This window comes from Megalops cyprinoides, chromosome 14 (assembly GCF_013368585.1).
Source record: "Megalops cyprinoides isolate fMegCyp1 chromosome 14, fMegCyp1.pri, whole genome shotgun sequence".
NCBI lineage: Eukaryota > Metazoa > Chordata > Actinopteri > Elopiformes > Megalopidae > Megalops > Megalops cyprinoides.
In genome coordinates, this window is record NC_050596.1 from 31,491,557 (window position 1) to 31,505,446 (window position 13,890).

At 45.4% G+C, this 13,890-nt stretch overlaps 1 protein-coding gene across 3 annotated transcripts in view; it reads right to left on the reverse strand.

Annotated features, from left to right (window-relative positions):
- Positions 1 to 1,706: 1,706 nt before the first annotated feature.
- LOC118788860 (activin receptor type-1-like) overlaps positions 1,707 to 13,890 on the reverse strand; it is a 31,052-nt gene continuing 18,868 nt past the window's right edge. For all 3 annotated transcript variants that reach the window (XM_036545017.1, XM_036545019.1, XM_036545018.1), the window contains exons 6-11: positions 10,582 to 10,681; positions 10,006 to 10,152; positions 6,353 to 6,628; positions 4,586 to 4,783; positions 3,427 to 3,557; positions 1,707 to 2,649 (exon numbers count right to left, since the gene is read on the reverse strand). In XM_036545017.1, the coding sequence (XP_036400910.1) occupies positions 2,515 to 2,649; positions 3,427 to 3,557; positions 4,586 to 4,783; positions 6,353 to 6,628; positions 10,006 to 10,152; positions 10,582 to 10,681 (987 nt within the window). In that variant the 3' untranslated portion in view covers positions 1,707 to 2,514. The remainder of the gene's footprint in view (positions 2,650 to 3,426; positions 3,558 to 4,585; positions 4,784 to 6,352; positions 6,629 to 10,005; positions 10,153 to 10,581; positions 10,682 to 13,890) is intronic.

The window sequence follows — 13,890 nt, forward strand, 5'->3', positions numbered from 1 at the left end:
TAATCTCGTTTACAGTCAAGAGGGACCAAGGCTTAAATCCATTGCAAAACACAGATTCTGTTGCATCTCCGTCTATAAGGAATTCATGGTGCTTCAGATTAAGTGCAGCAGGTCACTGACAGTGTGAATCACAACAGCACCAGGTGGAAATGGCCTGTGTATGAATGGAGGAAAGTCATCCAAAGTGTTTTCCACACAGTGTCACTAACCACAGCACAGGCATTTTAATATTAGTCATTTTTGACTCTAGAAACTATTTGCCGACGTACAAAGTATTTAAGGATACACATACATAATTTGAAGTTACATTTTAACACTGTCTTCGAACTCCAACGTGCCTAGATTTTACCTTCATATGATATGCACAGATAGTGGCTCACCTGCCAATGTGACAGGCTGGATTGGCCCTGGGATTCACCTTAAGTCTGCGAACATGGGGGTAATATGGGGGTAAACATACAGCTGGCTTTGTATAATGTATTCAGTTCAAAATGATTACACAGCCCTTCCATTACTCCAAAGTCAGGGTCAATTCCATTGAAAACCTTAATGGAAAATAATGGGCAAGTTTCAATTTATTAACTGAATTTGAGTTCATTCCCTGAATTGACTGACTTGCAATGGCACGGACCCCAGCACTACACAGCTCAAATTGAGGCCAATGTGACCCCAACTTTCAATCAATGCTTTATGTGTTACAAACAGTAGTTTCAGTTTGTAGTTCAGCAAAGTATGGGCCGATTCATCCCAGACTAAGCAGACAGAGTCATTCCTCCATCTCTTGCGGTTACTCACTCATAGGTTTTCCTCCTCTCTTGGGCTTCTCCTCCATTGGTGGAATGAATATACCTGTCAGCGTAGGGGCTGCGGTGTCAGATTACCTTTCAGTACCTCCTGAAGGCGTACCATCTCAAGCCCTGCCTCGGTAATCCATCTGCTCCTTCATTTTCCACTCATTCATTCATGCGTTATATATTGAACATTTATTTTTCTAATAGCATATTTTCCCCTTTGAAATAACTTTCAGTGGATTTGTTTTTAATCTTACTCTGTTTTCAGTTCTTTTCATAGTATTTGTATTTTTAACATGACATGCTCTTTGTGAGTGAATCCGTAATGGTATCATTCATGTCACCTATAATAACAGCACCAGCTACATAAGAATAATAATAATAATTCACTGGACAGCATTTATTCACAAGAATACATACAAAATTCATTAATGAATTAATTAGCTTTACCACTTTTTTGCCACAGCTATTAGTGAACATTTTCCACATAAAAAATGTAAAAATGTTTCATAGGCCACAAACAAAAGATATTCCCTTATGTTTTTTAAACATACTGTAGGTATATGTTTTCCAGTACACTGAAACACCCCCTACGCTAAGGTTTAATTGTGTTCAGATCATAAGCTGATCTCCTGTAGCAGAGGTTCACGATCTCCACTTTTAAAAGGTCATTCAGCCCTGTTTCACAGATGGGACAAATAATAAACAGCCAGTAGTTATAACGCTGCATTTTTCCATTTAATCAATAGAAACCACTACTTTATATAAAATGCTGATTAAATCAAAAAAAAACTTTGACTTTACAATACACATATTTTAGTGAGAAGACAATATACCTTTACAGGAAAAACTCACTCCTGTAAAAATGATTGAATTTTGTGCTTTCTAGTAAATGTTTATTTACTCGTTAGCATTTGTACTTAACATAGCTTACGCAGCAGTTAGAATAATAAAACTGATGGGTAATGCAAGAGTGAAGGGTGATATATTAGCTTTCTGCAACAGGATACATAAGACATCTTGAGAAGGACAGCAAAAGAGTACCGTTAGCTGCAGCACAGTTTACAACTTACCGCCATGTTAAACAGATGACAGACTTAATGACAAATAGCAAAAACACTCTCTTACAGAGAGTTCAGGGCTGTGAGAGCTGTTAACACCAGTGCAAGAGATGCTGCTAAATAGCAAAATACTCCTTTTTTCGATACTGCATAACAATGATGACAAACTGTGCTCATGTGTGATACAAAATATACTGTTTTTGGCAAATTGTTTTACTTTTCAGAATGCATCCGTGCAAGTAAGGAATGCAAAGATTGCTAGTGCAATAAAAGAGAAAATAATAAAAGCACAGACAATATTGCTAAACGAAATATATTTTCAGAAATTTCTCCTACCAATGAGGAGTCAAAGAGAACAGTACCTCTTCAGCAATATCCTCCATTCTTCCAAAGCCCTGGTGAATATTTTCTGTTGACTAATAGCAGGACTATTAGTTAGATTCCTATGAATTCAGAGGGTTAATTACCTAAGGTTTGGCTATTGACAATTTTAAATGCCCACTAAGCCATCTTTGGATGCCAAAATGTTTCCCATCAGCTGTTTAAAATAAATACTGTGTGCCACTATAAGGGCACAGTGCCTGACCAGTCCCTTCTCTGATTGCCAGGCAACACCCTGGTGGACACCTTAAAGGCCTTTAAGTTTCCCTTCTGGAGGAGAATCAGCAGTCCGCTTTAATTTTGTCCAGCGAGTTGTCGATTTTTGTCAGAGTCTTTTTGATGCGCAGTGCTGTTAGTCTGGCAGATGGATTCTGGTACCAGCACTCCTTCATGAGTTTGGCAATGGATGTCAGAGTCTGAGACGAGAAAGAGAGGAAAAAATAAACAGTTTGTGACACAAGAAAACCTGTTTATGTGCAACACCTATAACGGCGCCAACAGAAACAAAAAATGCAGAAAGGGTGGTTCCATGTTAATACGTGAAAGCCTTAGGACTATGAAGTGTTCATAGATCAAAGGCTTTTAACCTCAGCCTCAGTACAGCTAACCAAATGCTGTCCAAGGGGTTCATTTTAAAATATATAATGCCTTTTTTCCAAAACATTACAAATTAGTTTCAAGCTCCAATTCAACATATGTTAAATGATAACCATAAGGTAAATAAACCACTGATGTCCATTCTTTCTGTTCTGTCCAACCTTAATCCCCTTTCATATCAACCAGCACCAAACACACTACAGACCTCCCCTCATTAAAATGCTTGATTTCCCATCATGGCCTCCACCATATCACAGACTGATGCCACCATCACAACATTGATTTTTGGTTGGGCTCCAACTGCCATACAAATATGTAATTACTCTGTATAATGGATAAGGTCTAAGATTTAATATAACCACAAGATGTCCTGTCCAAAACTCTGTGTGATGACTCAAAGGAAACCATTTTCACTGTTACCCAACATTTTTCATTCATTTCAGTGCTGACCAACACAAAAACACAAACAGAAAACCAATCTTACACTCATTCATTGTGAAACAAATGTTTTGGGCGAACAGCTAACATTTGCTTTGACTCGGTGCCCATAATGGAGGACAGAGGCTTAATATTCGGAGAGGGGCTGCTGTACTCACGGGGTCTGAGAACCATCTGTTGGGGATGTTGGGCCTCTGCTGGTCTGTGCACACCACCTTCCTCATGTCCTCGAAGCTGGGGTCGTTAGGCACCACGTCGTGGAAGGGAGGCTTGTAGTCTTCCACAATCCCTGCAGAACAAAGACGAACTTTCAGGCACAAAACTTCTCATCTACTGTCTAAGCTGGGCATTTTGCTGAACACAAGCAGTTCATCTGCAATTAATATGGTATGGTTATCTATCGGTATGGGCGCTTACTTTTACACAGTGACAGACATGATAAGCAAGGGTGAAAAGAAGGCCTAATTAAAAGGCACGTTTAACTGAAGCACGTCGCAATGATGACTGAGAGGAGAACCATCTCAGAGTTCAGATGGGAGTGTCCTGCGTTACCCTACAGTACACCACAAGCTGTGGAAGTCTGCCCGGTGCCCACTATTAATAGCCATTTTACTGTTGGTGGAAAAAATCAGTGTCCATTTCAGATAAGACACGGTAGCCTCTTTAGAGCGGCCGTATATCATATACAGTGTATAAGCTGGAGCTGTCCTCAGAAAGGAATCACTTCAATGTGGCACAATCTGTCATCTTCCCACACATTAGGTAGAAAAGAACTCAACACACTAACAAAACTGTTGGCTAAAGTCTGAGATATAAAGCCTGCCGTGCCAGAGTGGACCTGTCGGTGACTCGGGGTCAGTGATTAGCCACTGTATCGTTTTTCATGTGGGTGATATAATTAGCCCCTGTCTTCACTTATCAGTCTTGGGCAGACATTCTTACAGCTCAGCGTTGCAGTATATCAGATCAGATGCAGAAGTGACAAGAAACTGCCAAGACCTCTGTAAGCAAGAAGAAAATTCATCAATACAATAATGTGCCTGGTCTCTCACCCACTCTCACACACACACACACACGGTGACACACAAACAGTAACATTCACACACACAGCGTCACATGCAGTCTCTCAGTCACTCGCTCAGTCTCTCTCTCACTCTCTCACTCAGCCAGTCCTTTTCAGGCATCTCAGCTCCTGCCTGGATCGCTGTAATGCATCCTGGATATCATTCCAACCACTTCCTCAGTGACGTTGGTGAAAGTACCAAAACAAATCTACAGCAAGCAAGAAAGTCAAGGAAGCACAAAACCAGCACTGACCGTTGCTCACTGTCCTCCTGGCGATCTCCCACAGGACCAGCCCGAAGGCCCAGATGTCCACCCGCTTGTAGGACTCGAAGCAGTCCGTCTGGATGGTGTCGTCCAGCACCTCCGGGGCCATGTAGCGCTTGGTGCCCACCTTCGGGTTGCTGCCCACGTCCAGCTCATTAGTGTCTTGAAAATGCATCACAGCCAGCCCTGAGACAGGAGAAGGAGTTTAGTGGGTGACCTCGTTACATGTGCATTTACACTAGGCCTTCACAGTGCTGTCTACCTACATACTAACTCCTTTGTGTAGACACTGTGGTTGTTATACAAGTTAATTACACAAGTAACAAGCAAGCCATGCAATTTTAAATACTATGTGTATACATAGCGGTTAGGCTACCCAAACAGGTTCAGTGTAATCAAACAGGAATACCTTGGCGCATCATGGGAAATTAGACGATAAGCATGTGAATCCTTGAGGCGTGGGGGGATTTTGAAGGTACATGAGTCACATTTTGGTCAAATATTAAAAATAAAAATGAGGCTCCCTAAAACACAACCTTGCGAAGCACCTGTCGGATATCATTTTATGCCTGAGTCTCTAGCTTGCAAAGGCATCTCATGTTGTCAATGAAGTTGTACTGCTCGATGCTTTTAGGTACTTCAAGCTCTGTAAAAGCTGCAGTCTCAAGCAGTTCCTGTTTTTTAACTGATGTGAGTGCGGTAAAGAAATTCTGAGAAATATTCACAAAGGCTGCTCCAAACCCTGACATGTAAAATGCAGCGAAATAAGTAAAAATAAACTATGACCCATCAAGTCATGCTGCCTTTCATTTCTGCATGCTCTCAAGATGAACAGGCATGCACACTGGCCTCTTCTGGATGCAAACAACATTACAGGGGAGCATGTTTTTAAACCGAAACATAAAACAACACACGCCATGTGGTTCTAGTTTTCCCCCTCGGAAATAGGCCACGAGCATAAAAACAGGACTTCACACGCACGCTGGAAGCGCTTCCAGGAATGAAACGCGTGTGCACTCAAACACGGCAGACAGGAGACGGACAGAATTCAGCACACTCTGGAGCAGCAGGGGGTCATCTCATTTCCTGTGTGAAGCTCATTAAAGGTAGCTCAAGCACTCGATCGGAGCGTGTTGGGCAACACTAAAAGGACAGACCTCGCCAACACTCCCCTCTTTAGATAAATTTACAGGCCTTCTGAAAAAGGGGACACGGGCTGGAACTCTTCCATCAGCAGGCCGCTGCTTCTCGAGTGCTTCTCTCTCCACCTCTGAATGTCACTTAGGACCACTTGACCATGACCACTCCTGAGCGATGGTACATTTTGTACAAATATGGACGGATACGCTCTCCATAAGCAAGGCCATCCAGCATTCTAATGAGGTTGGCTTTGTTTTGCTCCCCATGCATAACCTTTAACAAATGGCAAATGCTCTCTGATGCTGGCTGATACAAGCTAATATATCCTGTCAAGCCCACTGTGGTGTTGTATGCGCTCGATGTGACCGAATTAAAATGGGCACATCACATATGCACAAAAAGGGGGAATTTTCCCCCCTTTTTTCAGTCTCTTTAGGTGAGTTGCACAGAGACATGCACAACTTTTTACATGCTATGCATTGAAGCAGCTGGATATTTTACTGAGGCAGTTTGGAATAAGGTCCATTGCCAAAGGCTACAAGAGCAATGGCCCACGCGGGATCAATGCAGTGAGGTGTGTGCCGTGGGCCCTGCTCCAGGAAGGCCGGCGCTCACCCAGGTCGGCGATGCAGCACTGGCCGTTCCTGTTGACCAGGATGTTCTTGCTCTTGAGGTCGCGGTGGGCGATGGCGGGCTTGCCCTGCGTGCCGAAGATCTCCACGTGCAGGTGGGCCAGGCCGCTGGCGATGGACAGCGCCATGCGCAGGCACCCGGCGGCCTCCAGCGTGCTCTGCTGCAGGTAGTCGTACAGGGAGCCCATCTCGTGGAAGTGCGTGATCAGCCAGAGCTGCGTGCTGGAGTTCCGGGAGGTCATGTCCGACGCGATGAAGCCTGCGGGCAGCCAGCACGCTCGCGGTCAGATGCTCCGATAATAAACTCACCCACAACAGCTTGCAGGTTTAACTATTACATTATCATGCCACATTAAGCTATGTGCATATAGCAGATGCTCTTATCCGTTTATACAGTTGGATATTTACTGAGGCAATTCTGGGTTAAGTACCTTGCCCGAGGGTACAACAGCAGTGCCCCAGCAGGGAAACAAACCTGCAACCTTTTGGTTAGTAACCTCACTCCCTTCAATTACTCCACACTGCTGCCCCTGCTTAAAGCACGTAATAAGGCTAAGTCAACACGTGTATAAACAGCCGACAGGACGGAAGGGCCCGTCATTGAACAGAGTTAATGTTACAATCAGACACAGATTACAGTGTGCAATGAGGTTAGGTCAACATGAGTATAAACAGAAAATGTGGCCCTGTTTTTCAAAAGGTGTGTGGCTTCTGTTCAGATATAACAGACTTGGCACAGGGCAGGTTATTGAGTGGGATGCAGAGTGTCCTCTCAAAGGCCTAAAATATCTTTTATGAGTGCTAAACGTTTGTTACAGTCAATAACACTTATGTACAGGATTTGATTTCAGTTACTCATCTTAGCACAGAGAGGAAGGTTTTTGAAAGTTGTTTCACCTTTGCTTATTTCAAGGATGTTTGTGCCATAGAAGCCTTGGTGAGCAGAACTATAAAAACAGCATAAAGCAGTGAACAAAAACCTACAGCTCTGTGTAACATGTGGAGCAACTTTCTAAACACACACACATACACACAGAGACACAGAGAAAAGTGTACGGATGGTTTCTGATCTGAAATCTCACTGACTACATAAAGCAGGGAGAAGGAGAGCACAGCCAGAGACATACACATTCTCTCTCAGCATCAGTACAGTTTGCATCTCTGCCGGTTCACACAGAGCACCTGTTTAAAGGTAAGCCGGCTCCACGCCGTTGTGGACAGTTCCTTGTGGACAGCTACAACAGCGCGCCTTAGACCTCCCTGGAAATCTCTCCCTCCATAAATGGGATCACTGTCTTCCTAGATTACAGTACTGTGTCTGACCTCACAACAGTTGACACAGCAGGACAGGATGGGGAATTCTAGTGAGAGTACCACAGTACTGTACTGCACCTACATGAGTGTGCTTTCAAACACACACTGCAGCACCTACATGAGTGTGCTTTCAAACACACACTGCACCTACATGAGTGTGCTTTCAAACACACACTGCAGCACTACATGAGTGTGCTTTCAAACACACACTGCAGCACTACATGAGTGTGCTTTCAAACACACACTGCAGCACCTACATGAGTGTGCTTTCAAACACACACTGCAGCACCTACATGAGTGTGCTTTCAAACACACACTGCAGCACTACATGAGTGTGCTTTCAAACACACACTGCACCTACATGAGTGTGCTTTCAAACCCACACTGCAGCACCTACATGAGTGTGCTTTCAAACACACACTGCAGCACCTACATGAGTGTGCTTTCAAACACACACTGCAGCACCTACATGAGTGTGCTTTCAAACACACACTGCAGCACTACATGAGTGTGCTTTCAAACACACACTGCACCTACATGAGTGTGCTTTCAAACACACACTGCAGCACCTACATGAGTGTGCTTTCAAACACACACTGCAGCACCTACATGAGTGTGCTTTCAAACACACACTGCAGCACCTACATGAGTGTGCTTTCAAACAAACTGCAGCACTACATGGCTTCACTTCAGACACAGTATCAGTCATTCTCAAAAACAGCCCAAAAGTGTGCTTGTTTAGAGCACAGGTGGAGTGCCGCGACCCAGGTTCGAGCCCAGTAGTGTCATCAGTCAAACACCACGAGCCCGCAGCAGCAGGAGCGTGGTGTGGCTACGGCAGCGCCCCCTGGTGTTTCATGCAGCCTGCCACACGTTATTGCCCATGTACCTATCCAGTTCAGTGTGTGCGCTCCAGTGCATTGTGGCATTGGTAGTGTTAGGAATAGCCGCTCTATGCGAATGTGTCAGAGGAGCGCACTCATGCTTCAGAGCTCCTGCACCAGTACAGGGGTTACTGTGCCTACAACTGCCCACTCCAGAAGTTAGATATATACACACACACATATATATACATACATTATATATATATATATATATATATATATATATATATATATATATATATATATATATATATATATATATATAAAATATAAAGGGAGAAAAATCAGAAGTGATGTACATGCAGTGGAATCCATACTGAGGATCCAATCTGAGGACATGGTCTCATTTGTGACACTTTTTTTGTAGTGAGGCTTAAATTCTGATGCTAAATCACTTCCAAAGCTACACTGTCTTCTGTGTTTACCATTTCCTTCCAGTGATTGATGCATGAATTAATCAGCTAGTTTTCTCACAATATTTTACTTCAGATCCAGATATGGGGGCTGGCTCTGTATTAATCACGCCTGGAAACATTTCTGCACCTAAGAAAATGCGAAAAACACCGATCTGCTGCCTGATCCACCCACACTTGGCCCTGGAAGCAGGGCCATCTGTGCCTCCTAGCCCGAATCTCCTCCCCGAATATCACGGCAGCAACCAACTCAGCACCATTCGCAATCTCAGAGCAAACAAGGTCACACACACATATTTTATTATGTACGGTAAAGAATACTAGGTATGTGTCAAGGCAGTATGGGGATATGCAGGAGGAGAATGGTGAAAAGGGCCTTGTACATATGTGCTTATATGCTACATACATCCTTATAAAAAAAAAAAAAAGAAAAACAACTTTAAAAAAACCCTCCCTTAAAAGAGTCTCTTCTGTGTTAGCCAAGATGTGTAACTGAAATCAAAGCCTGCAAAAAAAGCGATATTTAAGAAATTTTTACCAATCGAAAAAGATATTTCAGAAACTCTGACAGAGGGATCCTCGGCATCCCACTCACTAACATGCCCAGCACTGAGCACATTACGGCTGAACAGGAGCCACATGGCATTTGAAAAACAGAGTGTGCTGGAGATCCGTGTGGGGGCGACCCAGGTCACGTAGGAGCGCTGGATCACTCTCCGGTTTCCCTTTCAGCTTAGTCACTTCAACTCAAAGCTTTAATCCAAGGTTTTCTTAAAGGACTTGAACCCCCTGCTTTACACAAAACTGGACCTGGCAGTTCACTGTGAGGCAAGGGGAAGACAAACAGCATTCTCAACTACGACATTTTCCTGATGAGGTTACCTGCACAGGTCACACAGATTTCCCTGAACATTAAAGAAATGAATGTTTGAACTTTGTGACATATGTTGAATGGCACCTGCTTGTGCTGATCATCACTGTCTCTAAAGGTACACACACAGGACCCCCCTCTCTCCTGGACGTACCCAGTATGTTTTCGTGCCTGAGCAGCACAGTGTTGTAGATTTCTGTCTCCCGGAACCAGGATTTCTCGTCTCGGGAGGAGAAGATCTTCACGGCCACATTCTCCCCCTGCCACTGTCCCCTCCACACCTCTCCATAGCGTCCCTTTCCTGTCCCAGGGGAAATGGAGAGCAATGGGCTGTCATAATCACTACTTTCACATCACCTAAAACCAGAGGACTGGACCAACACAAGCTAATGACACAAGCTGGGCTTGTTTGCTGAGAAAATGAAACCCAGGTACAATACAACCAAAAGAACCCTGACTACTTTCAAATGATGGAAAAAGGATTAGTATTTCATTAGGTTAGCTCTGGCTCACATTAACACAGTTCAGTGGATATTTCACCCTGAGGAGAATGGATCCAGGCAAACGGGGCAAATGCCATCTGCGCCACGTTGCTCTGCACACCCAGCCCTCTGTGCACTCGGGCAGAGTGAGGATATTTTGGATTGGGGGGGGAGCACAGGGCCGGGAGGCAGGTGTGGTGAAATGCGCTGTTCCCCTCAGGGAGGTCAGGATCTGATTGGTTACTGACCCACACACTCGTTGAGCGTGATCTGCCGGGCGACAGTCCTCTGCACTAGAAACGGGAGCCCAGAGCCGCTTCCTGAAGTGCACGAGTGATCCAGCAAATCCTGCGGGAGAGGACAGGAACAGCAGTGAATCCACCAATCAGTGTGGAGAGATGTGCAAGAGCATCAGTGAACCCACCAATCAGCGTGGAGAGATGTGCAAGAACAGCAGTGAACCCACCAATCAGCGTGGAGAGATGCGCAACAACAGCAGTGAATCAACCAATCGGCAAGGAGGGATGCACAAGAGCAGCAGTGAGGTTGTCAGAGATACGGCTGCTGCTTCCCAGGATGGCCTCATAACTTCCTGTGTTCATTAAGTTAATGTCTTCTATCTGTGTTAGTTAGTTATTGGTTTCACCTGTGTTTTCTGTTATTTAAGCCCTGCCCTTTGTCCATGTATTTGCTCAGCCTTGATTTGCCATGCTTGTTGTGTGTGAACTCTTGTACGAAGCCTGGTTTGCTTTCTCTTGAGGCTTCAGTAAAGGGAATATCATTTTCCTTGAACCAAGCCTTTTGTGTCCCGAGTCATCTTTGCGCTTGGATTTGCTCTGCTCCATGTTACAAAGGTCATGAATCAGGAAGGCAATTTACCAAGGAGGTGAATCATCCCCTTTCTAAACCTGGACCATCCATCTGCCTTTGAAAAGACCAAGAATCCTTCACACATTATAATGGTCAGTGAACCCAATGACCTCCAGTTCTTACATATTGGACTGACTGAGGTTATGTGGTACAAGCCTCTCTAAAGGAACCTTTCTGAAGGTCTGAAGGCACCCTGTCATTCCACACTCAGGCCCTCCAGGTCTGCCTCTGACTGTAGCCAGCCTGCTGACTCACACTTTATAAAGCAGAAAGAGGAAGTGACAGAGAGGGTGGTGTGGGCTGGGGACATTAGCCAGCAGTGTGGCAGAGTGATTAAGCAGCAGTGCTCATAACACAAAGGTTGCCAGTTTGATTCCACAGGAGGCCACTGCTGTTGTACCCTTAGGCAAGGTACTTAACTGCCTCAGAAAATATCCAGCTGTATAAACTGGACAAGTACACCCTTGGAGCAAATGTACTGTAATGTTATCCAGGAGGAGATGTGCCCACTGCCTCCTGCAAAATTACAGGGTGTGCCACCTTTCTGGCTACACAGCGGATGTCCACTACATGCGGGGACCGGACAGGACCGATCGCCCTGTGTAGCTTGTGCCCACATTCCTGCAGGGGTCCTATTTTGGTCTGTCTGACCCTTGATTACGATGACTGGGCACTGCAGCTGCCCACTCCTGCGAAACAGGGGAAATAAAAGACGCTTCATCACCATATCCTACCAGGCATCCGGTGATGAATGGGCGTGCGAGAGATCCGATCTAACCCCCATCACACACTCGAAATAGGCCCAGCTCGCAGCCGTCTTATTTTCGTCTCCTCAACTGAGAGTCAGACCTGGCAGAGGTCCTGCAATGTGCCACTACTCCCGCAAGAGGGCGCAGTTGAGCAACCTGAGAAATGAGAAAACGTTCAACTTGGCCAAAAAAAAAAAAAAAAAAAAAGAGGGTCCTCACAGAATAAAAACAAGCTGGTCTTACAAATGCCACCTAGACAGGAGCAGAATCAAGAGCAGATTCCAAGAAAGCCACAAAGGCTAATGGGAACATTCCTGGGTTTGGGATAATGACAGAGCCCGGGTGGGTAACTGAAATCAGGTCATATTCCAGACAGCAGAATGAAGCTGTAGCATCGCACAGGGCCAGCATGGGACTGGGGGGGAGGGGGGGGACTGCATCCTTTAACTGAAACATACTTTTACTGGCTCTCCCTTTTAATGGCTCTTCCTAATAACTCTTCGCAGGGCACCGCCAGCTTCTTCAAATCAGATGCATGCGAGCGTTCAGCGGCGGTGGCCTGTGTGGGGTCCGTCTGCCAAGCGCCTCAACACGCTCTGAAAATAGCCTGAAACGGCTCCAACATCAGCAATCTCAGCGAAACACGCCCTGCAGCTCCTACACGGAATAACAGGCGAGCTGTACTGTAAACAGCCCTCAGTTAGTCTGAGCTGAAATAAGATTTACTCGGAGGTTCGCAGTGCGCAAACTGAATAAAGTTTATCAAAAGGATCACAACAAACAAAGAATGCTTTTAGGCTTGGCGGCAGTCTTTCAGGGGCCAGCAGAGAGTCTCAGAGATGAAAGGAGCAGTTTCACTGGGATCATGTGACTTCAAGACACGCAGGTCTCTCAACCTCAAACTGAATGTTCTCACAGTGCCTTCCTTTCTCACTGAAATACAGCACAGAGCACCCATAGAGGGGTAAGGATACCTAAACAAACACTGTATAACAGATGCAATCATTTCACATTGCTAACATTTTTTTTTTTCCATAGTGACTCAGCAAGTGACCATGCCCAGCTGGGTGCATCTCCATGGGAACTGCTGAAGCCGGACACACCCCTCCATCTCTAACACTGCAAGGCAGCAGTGATAAGGAGTGGTGCTCATAGCCCAAAGGGCACCTGCTCAGCTCCCAGGTAGGCCACATCCAGCTGTATGAATGGGTAATACATGGAAACTGTAAGCCTTGCAAGTTGCTGTGGGTAAATATTTCACTGATTAGCTGGCTGACCAGCTGCTAGGAGGTGCTGATACAGCAGAAAGCCAAAAAACTCTGGCCAGCACAGGCCCACCCACCCAGCCTCTTTATAAGAGCATCTGCTAACCGAAGTAATGTGTCCTGGCAGGAAGAAGCCAACTGTGTCCTGCCACTGTGGAATCCCAGTCAGCTGAGGACACATCTCGGAATTAAACTAGCCATGTCTGGTCAGCAGGGCCCGGCCAGATGACTTTACTGACTCAGCTACCCGTGGTTAGGGGAAGCATTCTGTCAAGGGGAATACAGCCTGAATCACAGCAGTGTGCTTCTCCCAGCTCCACACTGCAGTACAGCCGTGCTGCCTGATCAGAGCTGAGACTCACTGCAGCTGTGTGAGTATACAGCCTGATCAGAGCTGAGACTCACTGCAGCTGTGTGAGTATATACTGCCATACTGCCTGATCAGAGCTGAGACTCACTGCAGCTGTGTGAGTATACAGCCTGATCAGAGCTGAGACTCACTGCAGCTGTGTGAGTATATACTGCCATACTGCCTGATCAGAGCTGAGACTCACTGCAGCTGTGTGAATATACGGCCTGATCAGAGCTGAGACTCGCTGCAGTTGTGTGGGTATACGGCCTGATCAGAGCTGAGACTCGCTGCAGTTGTGTGGGTATACGGCCTGATCAGAGC